At 52.1% G+C, this 21,888-nt stretch overlaps 1 protein-coding gene across 3 annotated transcripts in view; it reads right to left on the bottom strand.

Moving 5' to 3' along the window:
- FBXW5 (F-box and WD repeat domain containing 5) overlaps positions 1–21,888 on the bottom strand; it is a 44,024-nt gene that overhangs the window by 12,899 nt on the left and 9,237 nt on the right. For 2 of the 3 annotated variants that reach the window (XM_038767765.1, XM_038767767.1), the window contains exons 3-7: positions 20,297–20,548; positions 15,683–15,840; positions 5,009–5,183; positions 1,468–1,616; positions 881–1,316 (exon numbers count right to left, since the gene is read on the bottom strand). In XM_038767765.1, the coding sequence (XP_038623693.1) occupies positions 881–1,316; positions 1,468–1,616; positions 5,009–5,183; positions 15,683–15,840; positions 20,297–20,492 (1,114 nt within the window). In that variant the 5' untranslated portion in view covers positions 20,493–20,548. The remainder of the gene's footprint in view (positions 1–880; positions 1,317–1,467; positions 1,617–5,008; positions 5,184–15,682; positions 15,841–20,296; positions 20,549–21,888) is intronic. The other variant, XM_038767766.1, reaches the window with a different exon arrangement.

Raw genomic sequence — 21,888 nt, 5'->3', positions numbered from 1 at the left:
GAACAGCTCACCTCCTCCAGGAGGCCTTCCCAGACTGAGCCCCTTCTTTCCTCTCCCCCTCGTCCCCCTCTCCATCCCCCCGTCTTACCTCCTTCCCTTCCCCACAGCACCTGTATAGATGGATATATGGTTGTACATATTTATTACTCTATTTATTTATTTATTTATTTATTTTACTTGTACATTTCTATCCTACTTATTTCATTTTGTTGGTCTGTTTGGTTCTGTTCTCTGTCTCCCCCTTTTAGACTGTGAGCCCACTGTTGGGTAGGGACTGTCTCTACGTGATGCCAATTTGTACTTCCCAAGCGCTTAGTACAGTGCTCTGCACGTAGTAAGCGCTCAATAAATACGATTGATTGATTGATTGAACAGTGCTTTGCACATAGTAAGCGCTTAACAAATGCCGTCATTATTATTATTGTTATTAGAACGGTGCTTGGCGCGTAGAAAGCGCTTAATAAACGCCGTTATTATTATTATTATTATTTTACGGAGGAGGCAACCGAGGCACAGAGGAGTGACTTACCCAAGGTGACACCCAGCGGGCGAGAGGCGGAGCCGGAATCGGAACCCAGGTCCTCCGATTCCCAGGCCCGGGCTCTTCCCGTCGGCCCGCGTCGCCGCCCAGGGTTTCGTCGGCAGGTGCTCCGAGAGGACGACGGCCCCCGCCCCGGCTTTTCCGTTATTTCACCCCCGGCCCGCCGGAGAGCTGGGAACCCTGGGCGGGCAGCCCCGGGGAACCAAAGCCGGGCCCTTGGGGGGCCTTATCCACCGATTCCGCAGCGGTCCGCGGGTCGCCCTCCCTCCCTCCCGATCCAATCCCCAGGTTCTGGAGCTGGGCGGCGAGCGGGGGGTCCCCCGAGTCCCGTGGCCTTACCTATCTGGTGCGGGGAATAGGTGAGGCAGCCAGTGGTGAAGATCAGATATTTCTTCTCGGCCTCCCGCTCGGCGGCGGGGGGCTTAGTCCTGCCCCTGGCCAGCAGCTCCGCCACTCGGCTCTCCAGCTCCTGCTCGCCGAGGAGGGGCCTCCCGCGCCCCTCCAGGAGGTCGTCCAAGAAGCGCCGCAGCCCCTCGGCCCCCGCGGGGAGCTTGGGCCGGCCCCCCTCCTCGTCGTCGTCGTCGTCGTCGTCGTCGCCCAGGTCGAAGACGCGGCAGGGCCCGGCGGCGGCCCGCTGCTCCCCGTAGTCCAGGAGGAGGTCGGGGGAGTCGTGGCGGCCGCAGTCGGCCACCATCACCGTGCGGATCGTGCTGGCGTTCAGGTTCTGGATCTTGAACAGCCGCTTCACCACGTTCACGTTCTCCGACTCGACGCCCTGCGGCCACGGGGACGGGCGCTGGACCCCCGGGGGGGAGGCCGGCCCGCGCCCGCCCGGGCCCCGACCCCGACCCGCCGGGGTGAGGGGAGGGTGGCCCCCGTGGGCCCCAAGACGACAAATGGGGGCCCGGCCCGGCTCCCCGCCTCACCTGGAAGGCGTTGTTGAGCCACAGCACGGAGCAAGACGTGATGTGGCCGATGCGGTGCAGGTTCCCGGAGATCAGGTTGGTTTCATTGAGCCAGCAGCCGAACACGTCGTAGGGCTTGTTCCGCACCCGGGACAGGAGGGTAAAGTTGTCTGCGGAGGAGGGACGGAGGGAGAGAGGGGAGTCGGCGGGACCGGCGGCGGCGGCGGGGGGACGGCGCCCGAGAGGGAGCCCTCTGCCCCCTTTCGATGCCCACTTCCCCCTGAATCGGGGCCCGTGGGGCCCGGCGTGGGCGCCGACTCCGTGAGCCCGTTTCGACCCCGCGAGCCCGCTGTCGGGTAGGGACCGTCTCTGTACGTTGCCGACCTGCACTTCCCAAGCGCTCAGTCCAGTGCTCTGCACACGGTAAGCGCTCAGTAAATACGACCGAATGAATGGATGAACTCTGAGGCCGGAGAGGACGGGGGGGAGGCTACCGCCCCTTCCCCGCCTTGAGCCAGCAGTAGCAGTAATAATAATAATAATAATAATAACGATGATGATGATGATGGGATTTGTTTAGCACTTACTATGTGCCAAGCACTGTTCGAAGGTGATCAGGTTGGCCCACGGGGGGCTCACAGTCTTCATCCCCATTTTAATAATAATAATGATGATGGCATTTATTAAGCGCTTGCTTGTGCCAGGCACTGTTCTAAGCGCTGGGGGGGGATACAAGGTGATCAGGTTGGCCCACGTGGGGCTCCCATTCTTGATCCCCATTTTAATAATAATAATGATGGCATTTATTAAGCACTTACTATGTGCCAAGCACTGTTCTAAGCGCTGGGGGAGATACAAAGTGATCAGGTTGGCCCACGGGGGGCTCACAGTCTTGATCCCCATTTTAATAATAATAATGATGGCATTTATTAAGCGCTTACTATGTGCCAAGCACTGTTCTAAGCGCTGGGGGAGATACAAAGTGATCAGGTTGGCCCACGGGGGGTTCACAGTCTTGATCTCCATTTTAATAATAATAATGATGGCATTTATTAAGCGCTTCCTATAATAATAATAATAATAATGATGGCATTTATTAAGCGCTTACTATGTGCAAAGCAGTGTTCTAAGCGCTGGGGTAGATACAAGGTAATCAAGTTGTCCCACGTGGGGCTCACAGACTTAATCCCCATTTTACAGATGAGGTCACTGAGGCCCAGAGAAGCGAAGTGACCTGCCCAAAGTCACCCAGCTGACAACTGGCGGAGCCGGGATTTGAACCCATGACCTCTGTCTCCCAAGCCCGGGCTCTTTCCACTGAGCCACGCTGCTTCTCTGCTTCTGCTTCTTACAGATGAGGGAACGGAGGCCCAGAGAAGTGAAGTGACCTGCCCCAAGTCACCCAGCCGGCAAGTTGCGGAGTCGGGATTAGAACCCACGACCTCTGTCTCCCAAGCCCGGGCTCCTTCCACTGAGCCACGCTGCTTCTTGTGCGCAACACCGTACTAAGCGCCGGAGCAAACACACCCAGGTCAAAAGCAGCCACGGTCATTCATTCCTTCATTCAATCGTATTTATTGAGCGCTTACTGTGTGCAGAGCACTGTACTAAGCGCTCGATCCCGGTCTTTGGGTGGTCGCGGCAGTGCCCGGTTCCGGCTTCAGTGAGGAAGAATCGATCAATCAATCGTATTTATTGAGCGCTTACTGTGTGCAGAGCACTGGACTAAGCGCTTGGGAAGTCCAAGTTGGCAACATATAGAGACGGTTCCTACCCAACAGTGGGATCACAGTCGAAAAGGGGGAGACGGACAACAAAACCAAACATGCTAACCAAATAAAATAAATAGAATAGATATGTACAAATAAAATAAATAGAGTAATAAATATGTACAAACATATATACATATATACTTCCCACTGACGCCTTCTCACGTCCTCCTAGCCACCGGTCTGGGCGACCCGGCCCCTCTCTGCGCACTCCCGCGTGTTTCGTGTTTTGTTCCGACGACTTTTTTTTTTACTCTATTTATTTATTTTATTTGTACCTATCTATTCTATTTATTTTATTTTGTCAGTATGTTTGGTTTTGTTCTCCGTCTCCCCCTTTTAGACTGTGAGCCCACTGTTGGGTAGGGACTGTCTCTACATGTTGCCAATTTGTACTGCCCAAGCGCTTAGTACAGTGCTCTGCACACAGTAAGCGCTCAATAAATACGATTGATGATGATGATGATGACTTGACACCTGTCCACATGTTTGGTTTCCTTGTCCCTCTCCCCCTTCTAGACTGCGAGCCCGCTGTTGGGTAGGGACCGTCTCTATGGGTTGCCGACTTGGACTTCCCAAGCGCTTAGTCCAGTGCTCTGCACCCAGTAAGCGCTCAATAAATACGACTGGATGTATTAATGATGGCATTTGTTCAGCACTTACTATGTGCAGAGCACTGTTCTAAGCGCCGGGGAGGGGAAGCGAGGTAATGAGGTTGGCCCATGCGGGGCTCACGGTCTTAATCCCCGTTTTACAGATGAGGTGACTGAGGCTCAGGGAAGTTAAGTGACTTACCCAAGGTCACACAGCAGACACGGGGCAGAGCCGGGATTCGAACCTATGATCTCGGACTTCAAAGCCCGGGCTCTTTCCACTGAGCCATGCTGCTTCTCCCTGTATGATGTATGTATGTATGTATGTATGAATGTATGAATGTATGAATGTGTGATGCCCGCTGGCCACGCCTGTCTCCGGTCTCCCCCAGGTTGGCACCCGGGCAGGTGAGTGTACTACCCTGTCCAGGCGTCCAATAAATACACCCGACTGACGAACGTTCCCCGGGGGTTCCAGGCCCGCGCTGCGGAGCCCCCCGCGGGGCCATAAGGCGGGAAGGCCCCATCCTTCCCCACTGATTCCGCATCCTCCACCCTGGTTCTGTGCCATAATAAGGGCATTTATGAAGCGCTTACTATGTGCAAAGCACTGTTCTAAGCGCCGGGGAGGTTACGGCGTGATCAGGTCTTATTTCCCATTTTCCAGATGAAGGAACTGAGGCCCGGAGAAGTGAAGTGACTCGCCCAGAGTTACACAGATGACAGATGGCGGACAGAGAAGCAGCACGGCTCGGTGGAAAGGGCCCGGGCTTTGGAGTCGGAGGTCACGGGTTCCAATCCCGGCTCCGCCAATTGCCAGCTGGGCAAGTCCCTTCTCTGGGCCTCAGTTCCCTCATCTGTGAAATGGGGATTAAGGCTGTGAGCCCCGTGTGGGACAACCTGAGCACCTTGTGACCTCCCCAGCGCTTAGAAGAGTGCCTCGCACATAGTAAGCGCTTAATAAATGCTATCATTAAATGAACCCCCGACCTCTGACTCCGAAGCCCGGGCTCTTTCCACTGAGCCAGGCCGCTCCCACGGCTCACCGGCGCTTAGAGTAGTGCTTTGCACATAGTAAGCGCTTAAATACCAAAATGATCATTCTTCTTCCGCGCAGGGAACCCGGAACGGCCCCGGCCCACCCCAGGATCTCCCTCCTTTCCCCTTGTCCGTCCCCGGCGCCCGGCCCGGGGGGCTCACCCAGGCTGATGACCGCGATCTCTCCCGAAGAGGAGTTGTGGGGTCCCACGAAGACCCCGGACACGAGGAGCAGCGTGTCGTCCCGGTTGAACTGGGAGAACTGGGTGTAGCTCCAGTTGTAGGGTCGCATGTTGGAGCTGTGCAGCAGGGAGATGGCCAGGTCATTGTCCCAGATCTGCGGGAGGAGGAGGAAAGAGCGGCCCAGGGAGCGTCGCCGCGGCGGAAAACCCGCCTCCCGGACCACCTGGAATTCAGCCGGTCCCAGGGGAGGATTAAGGAGGGGGGAAAAGCTGATTAAGAAGGGGGGAGAAGCTAATTAAGAAGGGGGAAAAGCTAAAGAGAACACTCCCCGTTCGGAGGGCGAGGCCGACCGATCGTATTCACCGAGCTCTTACGGCGTGCGTCCCTCTAGGTCGCCAACTTGTACCTCCCAAGCGCTCTGCACGCGGTAAGCGCTCAACAAATACGGTTGAACGAATGCGGAGCACTGTTCTAAGCGCTCGCGAGAGTCCAATGTATCAGAGTTGGTGGACACGTTCCCTGCCCACAGCCAACTTACAGTCTAGAGGGGGAGACGGACATTAAGGTAAAGAAGATAGGACGTTGGGATCATCATCATCCATCGTATTTATTGAGCGCTTACTATGTGCAGAGCACTGTACTAAGCGCTTGGGAGGTACAAATTGGCAACACATAGAGACGGTCCCTACCCAACAGCGGGCTCACAGTCTAAAAACGGAGGAGCGGCGTGGCTCAGCGGAAAGAGCCCGGGCTTGGCAGCCGGAGGACGTGGGTTCTAATCCCGGCCCTGCCACTTGGCTCCTGGGTGACCTTGGGCAAGTCACTTAACTTCACTGTACCTCGGTTGCCTCGTCTGTAAAATGGGGATGATAATAATGACGATGGTATTTGTTAAGCACTTACTATGTGCCAAGCACCGTTCTAAGCGCTGGGGAGGTTACAAGGTGATCAGGTTGTCCTACGGGGGGCTCACAGTTTTAATCCCCATTTTACAGATGAGGGAACTGAGGCCCAGAGAAGTGAAGTGACTTGCCCGAAGTCACACAGCCGACAAGTGGCGGAGCCGGGATTCGAACCCATGACCTTTGATTCCAAAGTGCAGGCTCTTTCCACTGAGCCACGCTGCTTCTGTGAGCCCCATGTGGGACAACCTGATCACCCTGTGTCTATCCCGGCGCTTAGAACAGTGCTCGGCACGCAGTAAGCGCTTAACAAATGCCATCGTTATTACTATCGTTGTTCTCCGTGACTCAGTGACCGCACCTGTAAAACGGGGATGAAGACCGTGAGCCCCACGTGGGCCAACCTGATTACTCTGTATCGACCCCAGCGCTCAGAACAGTGCTCGGCACATAGTAAGCGCTTAACAGACACCGTCGTCATCAACGATGAATTACGGCTATGGACGTAAGGGTTGTGAGGCTGCAGGAGGGATGAATAAAAAAGGGCGCGAATCCAAGCGCGAGAGTGACGCAGGAGGGAGCGGGAGAAGAATAAATGACGGTTCAGTCGGGGAAGGCCAGGGGCGACTGCGGCGATGGAAGTCGTCTCGGGCCGGCTGAAGTTACCCCTTTCGTTGTCCTCTCCCAATCAATCAATCAATCAATCGTATTTATTGAGCGCTTACTGTGTGCAGAGCACTGTACTAAGCGCTTGGGAAGTACAAGCTGGCAACATCTAGAGACGGTCCCTCCCCAACAGCGGGCTCACAGTCTAGAAGGGGGAGACAGAGAACAAAACCAAACATACTACCAAAATAAAATAAAATAAAGCGCTTAGTACAGTGCTCTGAACATAGTAAACGCTCAGCAAGTACCACTGACTGTAAAAGTATTAGCTTCAAGGACAGGCGTTGATGCCCGACTGTTTATAAAGAGACGCTGCCGATTACACCGTTGTTCCGGGCCCCGCTCTGGAGAAGCAGCGTGGCTCAGCGGAAAGAGCCCGGGCTTTGGAGTCAGAGGTCATGGGTTCAAATCCCGGCTCTGCCAACTGTCGGCTGGGTGACCTTGGGCAGGTCACTTCGCTTCTCTGGGCCTCAGTTACCTCATCTGTGAACTGGGGGTTAAAACTGTGAGCTCCCTGTGGGACTTGATCACCTTGTAACCTCCCCCAGCGCTTAGAACGGTGCTTGGCACATAGTAAGCGCTTAACAAATGCCATCATCATCCTCTGGTGACCTACTAGGGAGTGTCGAATTAAAAACTGGTTCTAATGAAGAGCCTCTGGGGTCCGCGTGAACGGCGGGAGGGTGGGTGAAGCGGTGCTGGGGGGCTCGGGGGGCGTCACGTCTGTTGGGCAGGAGTTACCAGAGGGCTGGGCAGGACCTCCGGACCCCTGGCCCACGGCATCCACGGAGGCGGGATCGGCTAGCTGGACGCCCGGGCCTGGAATGCCCCCAATCCCTCTGCCCACCCGCCAAGCTCGCTCTCTTCCTCCCTTCAAGGCCCTGCTGAGAGCTCACCTCCTCCAGGAGGCCTTCCCAGGCTGAGCCCCTTCCTTCCTCTCCCCCTCGTCCCCCTCTCCATCCCCCGTGTCTTACCTCCTTCCCTTCCCCACAGCACCTGTATATATGGATATATGTTTGTACAGATTTATTACCCTATTTATTTATTTATTTTACTTGTACCTATCTATTCTATTTATTTTATTTTGTTAGTATGTTTGGTTTTGTTCTCTGTCTCCCCCTTTTAGACTGTGAGCCCACTGTCGGGTAGGGACCGTCTCTAGATGTTGCCAATTTGTACTTCCCAAGCGCTTAGTACAGTGCTCTGCACATAGTAAGCGCTCAATAAATACGATTGATGACGATGATATATGTTTGTACATATTCATTACCCTATTTATTTATTTTACTTGTACCTATCTATTTTATTTTGTTAGTATGTTTGGTTTTGTTCTCCGTCTTCCCCTTTTAGACTGTGAGCCCACTGTTGGGTAGGGACCGTCTCTAGATGTTGCCAGTTTTTACTTCCCAAGCGCTTAGTACAGTGCTCTGCACATAGTAAGCGCTCAATAAATACGATTGATGACGATGATATATGTTTGTACATATTTACTACCCTATTTATTTATTTTACTTGTACCTATCCTATTTATTTTATTTTGTTAGTATGTTTGGTTTTGTTCTCTGTCTTCCCCTTTTAGACTGTGAGCCCAACGTTGGGTAGGGATGTCTCTGTATGTTGCCAATTTGTACTTCCCAAGCGCGTAGTACAGTGCTCTGCACATAGTAAGCGCTCAATAAATACGATTGATGACGATGATATATGTTTGTACATATTTATTACCCTATTTATTTATTTTACTTGTACCTATGTATTCTATTTATTTTATTTTGTTCGTATGTTTGGTTTCGTTCTCCGTCTCCCCCTTTTAGACTGTGAGCCCACTGTTGGGTAGGGACTGTCTCTAGATGTTGCCAATTTGTACTTCCCAAGTGCTTAGTACAGTGCTCTGCACATAGTAAGCGCTCAATAAATACGATTGATGATGATGATATATGTTTGTACATATTTATTACCCTATTTATTTTACTTGTACCTATCTATTCTATTTATTTTATTTTGTTAGTATGTTTGGTTTTGTTCTCCGTCTCCCCCTTTTAGACTGTGAGCCCACTGTTGGGTAGGGACTGTCTCTAGATGTTGCCAATTTGTACTTCCCAAGCGCTTAGTACAGTGCTCTGCACATAGTAAGCGCTCAATAAATACGATTGATGATGATGATATATGTATGTTTGGTTTGTTCTCCGTCTCCCCCTTTAAGACTGTGAGCCCACTGTTGGGTAGGGACTGTCTCTAGATGTTGCCAATTTGTACTTCCCAAGCGCTTAGTACAGTGCTCTGCACGTAGTAAGCGCTCAATAAATACGATTGATGGTGATGACGCCAGAAAGGCCCCTCGGGGAGGATGAAGTGCGATTCTTAGAGCTAAGGGGGGGCGGCAGGTGAGTTTGATGGGAAAACGTCGGGGTGACACTTAGGCCGGAACCTCAAATCGCTCCCGGAGAGGGCGGGAGTGATCGCCGGCGGGGCCCGGGATTCTCCTGTTGGTCGTTAGTTAGCAGGAAGGCCCATCAATCGTATTTATCATCAATTTATCATCAATCGTACTTATTGAGCGCTTACTATGTGCAGAGCACTGTACTAAGCGCTTAACACTGTACTAAGCCCAGTGGCAAGACCACAGGCTTGGGGGTCGGAGGACGTGGGTTCAAACCCCGGCTCCGCCAATTGTCAGCTGGGTGACTTTGGGCAAGTCACTTCACTTCCCTGGGCCTCAGTTTCCTCATCTGGGAAATGGGGATGAAGACTGTAAGCCCCCCGTGGGACAACCTGATCACCTTGGAACCTCCCCAGCGCTTAGAACAGAGCTTTGCACGTAGTGAGCACTTAATAAATGCCATTATTATTATTATTATTTGAGGTTCTCTACAGAGAAGCAGTGTGGGTCAGTGGAAAGAGCCTGGGCTCTGGAGTCAGAGGTCATGGGTTCGAATCCCCGGCTCCGCCAATTGTCAGCTGTGTGACTTTGGGCAAGTCGCTTCACTTCTCTGGGCCTCAGTGACCTCATCTGGAAAATGGGGATGAAAACTGTGAGGCCCCCGTGGGACAACTTGATCACCTTGTAACCTCCCCAGCACTTAGAACAGTGCTTTGCACCTAGTAAGCACTTAATACATGCCATTATAATTGTTATTATTATTATTATTGGCAAGACCACAGGCTTGGGAGTCAGAGGACGTGGGTTCAAATCCCAGCTCTGCCAATTGTCAGCGGTGTGACTTTGGGCAAGTCACTTCACTTCTCTGGGCCTCAGTTTCCTCATCTGGAAAATGGGGATGAAGACTGTGAGCCCCCTTGGGACAACCTGATCACCTTGGAACCTCCCCAGCGCTTAGAACAGTGCTTTGCACCCAGTAAGCACTTAATAAATGCCATTATTATTATTATTATTATTATTATTATTGTTATTTGAGGTTCTCTACAGAGAAGCAGCCTGCCTCAGTGGAAAGAGCCCGGACTCCGGAGTCAGAGGTCGGGGGTTCAAACCCCGGCTCCACCAATTGTCAGCTGTGTGACTTTGGGCAAGTCACTTCACTTCTCTGGCCCTCAGTGACCTCATCTGGAAAACGGGGATGAAGACTGGGAGCCCCTCGTGGGACAACCTGTTCACCTTGTAACCTCCCCAGCGCTTAGAACAGTGCTTTGCACCTAGTAAGCGCTTAACAAATACCATCATTATTATTATTATTAGTGGCAAGACCGCAGGCTTGGGAGTCAGAGGATGTGGGTTCTAATCCCGGCTCCGCCACTCGTCTGTTGGGTGACCCTGGGTGAGTCGCTTCACTTCTCTGTGCCTCAGTTACCTCAATCGGTAAAATGGGGATTAAGACGGAGCCCCACGGGGGACAACCTGATCACCTTGTATCTACTCCACTGCTCAAAACAGTGCTTGGCACATAGTGAGCACCTACCAAATACCGTAATTATTCTCATTACGGTTCGCTTTGAACAGTGCTTTGCACCTAGTAAGCGCTTAACAAATACCATCATTATTATTATTATTAGTGGCAAGACCGCAGGCTTGGGAGTCAGAGGACGTGGGTTCTAATCCCAGCTCCGCCACTCGTCTGCTGGGTGACCCTGGGTGAGTCACTTCACTTCTCTGTGCCTCAGTTACCTCATCGGTAAAATGGGAATTAAGATTGTGAGCCCCATGGGGGACAACCTGATCACCTTGTATCTACTCCACTGCTCAAAACAGTGCTGGGCACATAGTAAGCACCTACCAAATACCGTAATTATTATCATTGAGGTTTTCATCCGATTTCTCCGGAAGTAAAAGCTCTCAGGACGGCGAGCGGCTCCTCTTCAGCAGGGAGGGCTGCCACCCTCCTTCCCTCCTTCCCTGACTTGGCCTTTGGGAACAAAGCCCAGCGGAAAGATCCCCGGCCCGGCCTTCTCATCCCGACTCCGTCACTTCATCATCATCATCGATCGTATTTATTGAGCGCTTACCGTGTGCAGAGCACTGGACTAAGCGCTCGGGAAGTCCAAGTTGGCAACATATAGAGACGGTCCCTACCCAACTGTGGGCTCACAGTCTAGAAGGTCTAGCACTTGTCTGCTGTGTGGCCTTGGGTGGGTCACTCCCCTTCTCTGTGCTCCGGTCCCCTCACCTGCAAAATGAGGATTCAATCCCCGTTCTCCCTTCTCAAACTGTGAACCCGATTAATTTGCAGGGAGGGAACGTTTCTGCTAATTCTGTTGGATTGGGCTCCGCAGCGTGGAAACAGCCTGGGCTTTGGAGTCTGAGGTCAGGGGTTCAAATCCCGGCTCCGCCAACTGTCAGCTGGGTGACTTTGGGCAAGTCACTTCACTTCTCTGGGCCTCAGTGACCTCATTTGGAAAATGGGGATTAAGACTGTGAGCCCCCCGTGGGACAACCTGATCACCTTGTAACCGCCCCAGTGCTTAAAACAGTGCTTTACACATAGTAAGCACTTAATAAATGCCATTATTATTATTATTATTATTATTATTATTATTATTATTTGAGGTTCTCTACAGAGAAGCAGCGTGGCTCAGTGGAAAGAGCCCGGGCTTTGGAGTCAGAGGTCATGGGTGCAAATCCCGGCTCCGCCAACTGTCAGCTGGGTGACTCTGGGCAAGTCATTTCACTTCTTTGGGCCTCAGTGACCTCATTTGGAAAATGGGGATTAATAATAATGTTAATAATAATGTTGGCATTTGTTAAGCGCTTACTATGTGCAAAGCACTGTTCTAAGCGCTTGGGGGGATGCAAAGTGATCAGGTTGTCCCACGTGGGGCTCACAGTCTTAATCCCCATTTTACAGATGAGGTAACTGAGGCTCAGAGAAGTTAAGTGACTTGCCCAAGGTCACACGGCAGACACGTGGCGGAGCCGGGATTCGAACCCATGACCTCTGACTCCAAAGCCCGTGCCCTTTCCACTGAGCCACACTGCTTCTCGATTAAGACTGTGAGCCCCCCGTGGGACCACCTGATCACCTTGTAACCTCCCCAGCGCTTAGAACAGTGCCTTGCACATAGTAAGCGCTTAATAAATGCCATTATTATTATTATTATTATTATTATTATTATTTGAGATTCTCTACAGAGAAGCAGCATGGCTCAGTGAAAAGAGCCCGGGCTTTGGAGTCAGAGGTCAGGGGTGCAAATCCCAGCTCCGCCAACTATCAGCTGGGTGACTTTGGGCAAGTCACTTCACTTCTCTGGGCCTCAGTGACCTCATTTGGAAAATGGGGATGAAAACTGTGAGCCCCCCGTGGGACAACCTGATCACCTTGTAACCTCCCCAGCGCTTAGAACAGTGCTTTACACATAGCAAGCACTTAATAAATGCCATTATTATTATTATTTGAGATTCTCTACAGAGAAGCAGCATGGCTCAGTGAAAAGAGCCCGGGCTTTGGGGTTAGAGGTCATGGGTTCAAATCCCGGCTCCGCCAACTATCAGCTGGGTGACTTTGGGCAAGTCACTTCACTTCTCTGGTCCTCAGTTCCCTCATTTGGAAAATGGGGATGAAAACTGTGAGCCCCCCATGGGACCACATGATCACCTTGTAACCTCCCCAGTGCTTAGAACAGGGCTTGCACATAGTAAGCGCTTAACAAATACCTTTATTATTATTATTATTATTAATGCAATGCTCTGCATGTAGTAAGCACTCGATAAATACAATCGACTGACTATCTACCCAGCACTTTGTACAGTTCTTGGCACACGGTAAGCGCTTAATCCTACAATAATTATCGTTATTATTAGAAACCCTACCTCCGAGCCCATTTTACTGAGCGCTTACTGTTGGGTAGGGACCGTCTCTATGTGTTGCCAATTTGTACTTCCCAAGCGCTTAGTACAGTGCTCTGCACATAGTAAGCGCTCAATAAATACGATTGATTGATTGATTGATTACTACGTGCAGAGCGCGCGGGAGAGGACAACACAACCGAACCGGCAGACACGTTCCCTGCCCACAACTAGCAGCGTGGCTCAGTGGAAAAGAGCCCGGGCTTTGGAGTCCGAGGTCACGGGTTCCAATCCCGGCTCTGCCAATTGTCAGCTGTGTGACTTTGGGCAAGTCACTTCACTTCTCTGGGCCTCAGTTACTTCATCAGTAAAATGGGGATGAAGACTGTGAGCCCCATGTGGGACAACCTGATCACCTTGTAGCCTCCCCAGCGCTTAGAACAGTGCTTTGCACATAGTAAGCGCTTAATAAATGCCATTATAAAAAACAAACAAAAAAAAAAAAAACTAGCTTACGCTCTGGAATGGGAGACACTAATATAAATAATTTATTTCCAGCGGCCCCCAAGTGGGGACTGGATCGGACCACATCCTCTCCGTCCGGAGGCGAACCTCTTCTTCCCCAGAATCTTCCGGTCAAAAGGGGGAAGTTTGAAGTCTCCGGATGACACGAGCCGGGAGATTCCCGGCCCGCAGGACAACGGGTTCTGATGCGATCGGTTGGATGCCTGCCGCCTTGTCGACCGGAGGGAATATAGCGGAGGGATCAAGCGGAGGTGCCAATTTGTACTTCCCAAGCGCTTAGTACAGTGCTCTGCACATAGTAAGCGCTCAGTAAATACGACTGATGATGATTGATGATGATCAGGGTACGAGTTCAGGGGAGAGCAGCCGAGAGGGAAGTTGGTGAGCTCCCTGAAGCTCTCCCATGAGCTCTTGGGAGCGGGTGTAAACTGCCCCCGTAGACTACAATAATAATAATAATGGCATTTGTTAAGCGCTTACTATGTGCAAAGCACTGTTCTAAGCGCTGGGGCGGGATACAAGGTGATCAGGTTGTCCCACGTGGGGCTTCCAGTCTTCATCCCCATTTTACAGATGAGGGAACTGAGGCTCAGAGAAGTGAAGCGACCCAAGGTCACCCAGCTGAGGTGTGGCGGAGCTGGGATTCGAACCCATGACCTCGGACTCCCAAGCCCGGGCTCTTTCCACTGAGCCACGCTGCTTTTCTATAAGCTCTTTTTGGGCAGGGATGGGTCTCCCAATTGAAGCAGTATTCATTCATTCATTCAGTTGTATTTACTGAGCGCTTACTGTGCGCAGAGCACTGTACTGAGCGCTTGGGAAGTACAAGTTGGCAACATATAGAGACGGTCCCTACCCAACAGCGGGCTCACAAGCAGCATGGCTTGGTGGCTACGGCCCGGGCCTGGGAGACAGGGGAGATCACGGGTTCTCATCTGGCTCCAAAACCTGTCTGCTGTGTGACCTTGGGCAAGTCGCTTCGCTTCTCTGCGCCTCGCTTCCCTCGTCTGGAAAACGGGGATGAAGACCGTGAGCCCTGTGAGGGACAGGGACCGTGACCAACCCGATTATAATAATAATAATGATGGCATTTATTAAGCGCTTACTACGTGCAAAGCACTATTCTAAGCGCTGGGGAGGTTACAAGGTGATCAGGTTGTCCCTCAGAGGGCTTACAGTCAATCCCCATTTTCCAGATGAGGGAACTGGGGCCCGGAGAAGTGAAGTGACTTGCCCAAAGTTACACGGCTGACAATCGGCGGAGCCGGGATTTGAACCCATGACCTCTGACTCCCAAGCCTGGGCTCCAAATTGATTTTGGAGCAAACTAAGCCAAAGCGGTCTTTGGAAGGCCAAATGACCTGGGTGTATGTATATATGTTTGTACGTACTTATTACTCTATTTTACCTGTACATATTTATTCTATCTATTCTATCTTCCCCACAACACCCGTATATATGTTTGTACATATTTATTACTCTATTTATTTTACTTGTACATATCTATTCTATTTATTTTATTTTGTTAGTACGTTCGGTTTTGTTCTCCGTCTCCCCCTTTTAGACTGTGAGCCCACTGTTGGGTAGGGACTGTCTCTATACGTTGCCAATTTGTACTTCCCAAGCGCCTAGTACAGTGCTCTGCACACAGTAAGCGCTCAATACGATTGATGATGATGATGACCTTGCTTTATTTATTTATTTATTTATTTTACTTGTACATTTCTATCCTATTTATTTTATTTTGTTAGTATGTTCGGTTTTGTTCTCCGTCTCCCCCTTTTAGACTGTGAGCCCGCTGTTGGGTAGGGACCGTCTCTATACGTTGCCAATTTGTACTTCCCAAGCGCCTAGTACAGTGCTCTGCACACAGTAAGCGCTCAATACGATTGATGATGATGATGACCTTGCTTTGTTTATTTATTTATTTATTTATTTATTTTACTTGTACATATCTGTCCTATTTATTTTATTTTGTTGGTATGTTTGGTTCTGTTCTCTGTCTCCCCCTTTTAGACTGTGAGCCCGCCGTTGGGTAGGGACTGTCTCTATGTGTTGCCAATTTGTACTTCCCAAGCGCTTAGTACAGTGCTCTGCACATAGTAAGCGCTCAATAAATACGATTGATTGATTGATTGATTAACAGATGCCGTAACTGTTATTATTACAGTGCTGCGGACGCTGTGAGCGCCCGGTAAATCCCACCGACTGACTCGCTCGACTGACCGAGGTGATTTGGGGGAAGAGGGCAGAGGGGTCCCGGCGGGGAGGGGGCTTCGCGCCTTCGCCTGCCGCGGTCCCGGGGGGGGTGAGGAGCGCCCGTCTCACCTTGACGGTACAGTCCTTGGAGCAGGAAGCGAAGAGGAGGCCCTTTCGGGAGAAGCTGAGGTGCAGCACCTGGTCGCTGTGTTCCCTCAGGGTCTGGACTTCTACGCAGGGGATGGTGTCGGCGAGCCTCCGGAATTCCTCGTACCAGGAGACGGCAGCTGGGATACACCCAATCCCGCCGGTGACACGGGCGGACCGGCCGGGGGCCACGGGGCCTGCCAACCTTCCCTCCGGACAAACCGAGGAGAAGCTCCGGGCCGAGGGCGGGGAACCAATTCCGGGCGCAAGCGGGAGGAACGGGAAGCTCGTCCGAAGCGATTCGACGGGAGGCCCAAGAGGCGGCGAGCCCGGCTACTAATCCGGCCCCCGCCACTTGCCTGCTGGGTGACCTCGGCCGAGTCCCTTCCCTCTCCTGGACCGCGGCTTCCGAACGGGATTAAAGATCCGCCGTCTTTCCCTTTGAGGCCGGGAGCCCCACGTGGGACGGGGACCGCGTTCGGGTTGATGATCCCAAGCCGGGGCTTAGCCCTGAATTAGTGCTCAACGGATACCAGCGGGGCTCAGCGGGAAGAGCCCGGGCTCGGGAGTCAGAGGTCATGGGTTCAAAGCCCGGCTCCGCCAATTAATAATAATAATGGCATCTGTTAAGCGCTTACTATGTGCAGAGCACTGTTCTAAGCGCTGGGTGGGGGGGGTTACAAGGTGATCAAGTTGTCCCACGTGGGGCTCACGGTCTTAATCCCCATTTTACAGCTGAGGCTCAGAGAAGTGAAGTGACTTGCCCAAGGTCACACAGCAGACGTGTGGCGGAGTCGGGATTTGAACCCCCGACCTCCGACTCCAAAGCCCGGGCTTTTCCCGCTGAGCCACGCTGCCTCTCCAATTGTCAGCTGGGCGACCTTTGGGCAGGTCACTTCACTTCTCTGGGCCTCAGCTCCCTCACCTGTAAAATGGGGAAGACGACTGCGAGCCCCCCTGTGGGACCACCTGATCACCCTGTAACCTCCCCAGCGCTTACAACAGTGCTTCGCGCGTAGTAAGCGCTTAACGAATGTCACCGACAGTAATTATCGGTACTTTTAGACTGTGAGCCCACTGTTGGGTAGGGACTGTCTCTATGTGTTGCCAATTTGTACTTCCCAAGCGCTTAGTACAGTGCTCTGCACATAGTAAGCGCTCAATAAATACGATTGATTGATTGATTAATTATAATGATGAAAATAATGAGTGAAGCGTTACCCAGGTTGCCGCGCTGAGCTAGTTGGGCCCCATGCTCTGTTTCTCCGCGTCCATCCTCTCCAGACCCTACCCCGGGCCGACTTCTTGAGCCGGGTTCCCCCCCCCCCGGGTCCGTTTCGATCTTTTCATTCTTCACCGCCTCCCCTCGGGGATCTCAAAGCCCTCCGTACTGAGTTCTACTCTTCAATCAATCCATCAATCAATCGTATTTATTGAGCGCTTACTACGTGCAGAGCACTGCACAGCTTCTTCGGCGGCCCCCAGATCGACGGGACTGGGGGGGTCTGCCCAAGAGACAGTGGCCGGGCGGGGAAGGGAGGCTACAGAGCCGGAGTTTTGGGTGCCCAGTACGGAGAGGGTGAGGGGCAGAGACCCGACCTCTCCTCTCTCCTCCACCATCTAAGGCTGCCCCTCGCTGGGAACCCGTGACCCTTGACCTCCCGGCGTTCCCCCCCTGGAAATCCGGTCCTCCCAGAAGGGGCGGCGAGGTCTCGGAAGCGCGGCCCGCCCGGACTTTTCCAGCCGAAGCGACCCGGCCTCGAGGAAAGAGCCCGGGCCTAGGAGTCGGATGGATCTGGGTTCCAATCCCGACTCCGCCACCTGTGTGCTGGGTGACCTTGGGCAAGTGGCCTCGCTTCTCTGGGTCTTGGTTATTTCATCTGTAAAATAGGGATTGAGGCCTTCCCACACTGAGCCCCTTCCTTCCTCTCCCCCTCGTCCCCCTCTCCATGCCCCCCATCTTACCTCCTTCCCTTCCCCACAGCACCTGTATAGATGTTTGTACGTATTTATTACTCTATTGATTTTATTTGTACATATCTATTCTATTTATTTTATTTTGTTAGTACGTTTGGTTTTGTTCTCTGTCTCCCCCTTTTAGACTGTGAGCCCACTGTTGGGTAGGGACCGTCTCCATATGTTGCCAATTTGTACTTCCCAAGCGCTTAGTACAGTGCTCTGCACATAGTAAGCGCTCAACAAATACGACTGATGATGATGATGATGTGGGACGGGGACTGGGTCCCACCTGATAATACTCATTTTGGTATTTGTTAAGCACTTACTATGTGCCAAGCACTGTTCTAAGCGCTGGGGGAGACACAAGGTAATCAGGTTGTCCCACGTGGGGCTCCCGGTCTTAATCCCCATTTTCCAGATGAGGTCACTGAGGCCCAGAGAAGTGTAGTGACTTGCCCTGGGTCCCACCTAATAATACTCATTTTGGTATTTGTTAAGCGCTTACTATGTGCCAAGCACTGTTCTAAGCGCTGGGGGAGACACAAGGTAATCAGGTTGTCCCACGTGGGGCTCCCGGTCTTAATCCCCATTTTCCAGATGAGGTCACTGAGGCCCAGAGAAGTGAAGTGACTTGCCCTGGGTCCCACCTAATAATACTCATTTTGGTATTTTTTAAGCGCTTACTATGTGCCAAGCACTGTTCTAAGCGCTGGGGGAGACACAAGGTAATCAGGTTGTCCCACGTGGGGCTCCCGGTCTTAATCCCCATTTTCCAGATGAGGTCACTGAGGCCCAGAGAAGTGTAGTGACTTGCCCTGGGTCCCACCTAATAATACTCATTTTGGTATTTGTTAAGCGCTTACTATGTGCCAAGCACTGTTCTAAGCGCTGGGGGAGACACAAGGTAATCAGGTTGTCCCACGTGGGGCTCCCGGTCTTAATCCCCATTTTCCAGATGAGGTCACTGAGGCCCAGAGAAGTGAAGTGACTTGCCCTGGGTCCCACCTAATAATACTCATTTTGGTATTTTTTAAGCGCTTACTATGTGCCAAGCACTGTTCTAAGCGCTGGGGGAGACACAAGGTAATCAGGTTGTCCCACGTGGGGCTCCCGGTCTTAATCCCCATTTTCCAGATGAGGTCACTGAGGCCCAGAGAAGTGTAGTGACTTGCCCTGGGTCCCACCTAATAATACTCATTTTGGTATTTGTTAAGCGCTTACTATGTGCCAAGCACTGTTCTAAGCGCTGGGGGAGACACAAGGTAATCAGGTTGTCCCACGTGGGGCTCCCGGTCTTAATCCCCATTTTCCAGATGAGGTCACTGAGGCCCAGAGAAGTGAAGTGACTTGCCCTGGGTCCCACCTAATAATACTCATTTTGGTATTTTTTAAGCGCTTACTATGTGCCAAGCACTGTTCTAAGCGCTGGGGGAGACACAAGGTAATCAGGTTGTCCCACGTGGGGCTCCCGGTCTTAATCCCCATTTTCCAGATGAGGTCACTGAGGCCCAGAGAAGTGTAGTGACTTGCCCTGGGTCCCACCTAATAATACTCATTTTGGCATTTTTTAAGCGCTTACTATGTGCCAAGCACTGTTCTAAGCGCTGGGGGAGACACAAGGTAATCAGGTTGTCCCACCTGGGGCTCCCGGTCTTCATCCCCATTTTCCAGATGAGGTCACTGAGGCCCAGAGAAGTGACGTGACTTGCCCAAAGTTACACAGCTGACAACTGGCAGAGCCAGGGTTTGAACCCATGGCCTCCGACTCCAGAGCCCGGGCTCTTTTCACTGAGCCACGCTGCTTCTCTGTAGATAACCTCAAATAATAATAATAATAATAATAATGGCATTTATTAAGTGCTTACTACATGCAAAGCACTGTTGTAAGCGCTGGGGAGGTTCCAAGGTGATCAGGTTGTCCCACGTGGGCTCCCGGTCTTAATCCCCATTTTCCAGATGAGGTCACTGAGGCCCAGAGAAGTGCAGTGACTTGCCCTGGGTCCCACCTAACAATACTCATTTTGGTATTTGTTAAGCGCTTACTATGTGCCAAGCACTGTTCTAAGCGCTGGGGGAGACGCAAGGTAATCAGGTTGTCCCACCTGGGGCTCCCGGTCTTAATCCCCATTTTCCAGATGAGGTCACTGAGGCCCAGAGAAGTGAAGTGACTTGCCCTGGGTCCCACCTAATAATACTCATTTTGGTATTTGTTAAGCGCTTACTATGTGCCAAGCACTGTTCTAAGCACTGGGTAATCAGGTTGTCCCACCTGGGGCTCCCGGTCTTCATCCCCATTTTCCAGGTGAGGTCACTGAGGCCCAGAGAAGTGACGTGACTTGCCCAAAGTCACCCAGCTGTGTGAGCCCACTGTCTTTTAGACTGTGAGCCCACTGTTGGGTAGGGACCGTCTCTATATGTTGCCAATTTGTACTTCCCAAGCGCTTAGTACAGTGCTCTGCACATAGTAAGCGCTCAATAAATACGATTGATTGATTGACTGAGGAGTGGCGGAGCCGGGATTCGACCCCCCGCCCCCCGACTCCCAAGCCCGCGCTCTTCCCACTGAGCCAACCCCCCGGGGGTCGGCCCGCGGGGAAGTGCCGACGCGATTTGGGGGCCCCTCGCCCCCCGACTGACCCGGATGGCGGGGCACGTGCCGGTCCACGCGGTAGTAGCGGTAGAAGAGCGTCTTCCAGAGGAACTCGTCGCGGGCCACGGCCTGCCACTGGCGGCAAACCAGGCCGGCGGCCAGTACGTCGGCGTGGCCCAGGTTCAGGAAGATTTGGTAGAGCAGGCTGTCGGGAAGCAGGGCCGGGGCGCCCGCTTCATCCATCCTGGCTCATTCTGGCCCGGGGCCGCTCCCGGATCGCCGCCGCCGTCTCCGTCTCCCTGCCGGACACAACGCCCGCTCTCAGTAACGTCCCCGGCCCGGAGGGAGCCCGCGGTCCACCTCCGGCGGGCTCGGCGGCGGGGACCGGCTCATCATCATCAATCGTATTTATGGAGCGCTTACTATGTGCGGAGCACCGGACTAAGCGCTTGGGAAGTCCAAATTGGCAACATAGAGAGACGGTCCCTACCCACCAGTGGGCTCACGGTCTAAAAGGGGGAGACAAGAGAACAAAACCGAACGTACTAACAAAATAAAATAGAATAGATATGGACAAATAAATAGAGTAATAAATATGTACAAACATATATCCATATATACAGGTGCTGTGGGGAAGGGAAGGAGGTAAGATGGGGGGGATGGAGGGGGGGACGAGGGGGAGAGGAAGGAAGGGGCTCAGTCTGGGAAGGCCTCCTGGAGGAGGTGAGCTCTCAGCAGGGCCTTGAAGGGAGGAAGAGAGCCAGCTTGGCGGATGGGCAGAGGGATTGGGGGCATTCCAGGCCCTGGGGAGGATCAATCAATCAATCAATCAATCGTATTTATTGAGCGCTTACTATGTGCAGAGCACTGTACTAAGCGCTTGGGAAGTACAAATTGGCATCACATAGAGACAGTCCCTACCCAACAGTGGGCTCACAGTCTAAAAGGGGGAGACAGAGAACAGAACCAAACGTACCAACAAAATAAAATAAGTAGGATAGAAATGTACAAGTAAAATAAATAAATAAATAAATAGAGTAATAAATACGTACAACCATATATCCATATATACAGGTGCTGTGGGGAAGGGAAGGAGGTAAGACGGGGGGATGGAGAGGGGGGCGAGGGGGAGAGGAAGGAAGGGGCTCAGTCTGGGAAGGCCTCCTGGAGGAGGTGAGCTCTCAGCAGGGCCTTGAAGGGAGGAAGAGAGCTAGCTTGGTGGAGGGGCAGAGGGATTGGGGGCATTCCAGGCCCTGGGGAGGATCAATCAATCAATCAATCAATCGTATTTATTGAGCGCTTACTATGTGCAGAGCACTGTACTAAGTGCTTGGGAAGTACAAATTGGCATCACATAGAGACAGTCCCTACCCAACAGTGGGCTCACAGTCTAAAAGGGGGAGACAGAGAACAGAACCAAACGTACCAACAAAATAAAATAAGTAGGATAGAAATGTACAAGTAAAATAAATAAATAAATAAATAGAGTAATAAATACGTACAACCATATATCCATATATACAGGTGCTGTGGGGAAGGGAAGGAGGTAAGACGGGGGGATGGAGAGGGGGACGAGGGGGAAAGGAAAGAAGGGGCTCAGTCTGGGAAGGCCTCCTGGAGGAGGTGAGCTCTCAGCAGG

This window comes from Tachyglossus aculeatus, chromosome 27 (genome assembly GCF_015852505.1).
Source record: "Tachyglossus aculeatus isolate mTacAcu1 chromosome 27, mTacAcu1.pri, whole genome shotgun sequence".
NCBI lineage: Eukaryota > Metazoa > Chordata > Mammalia > Monotremata > Tachyglossidae > Tachyglossus > Tachyglossus aculeatus.
The sequence above is the reverse complement of the archived record's forward strand: the minus strand, read 5'-3'. Positions and strand labels throughout refer to the sequence as shown.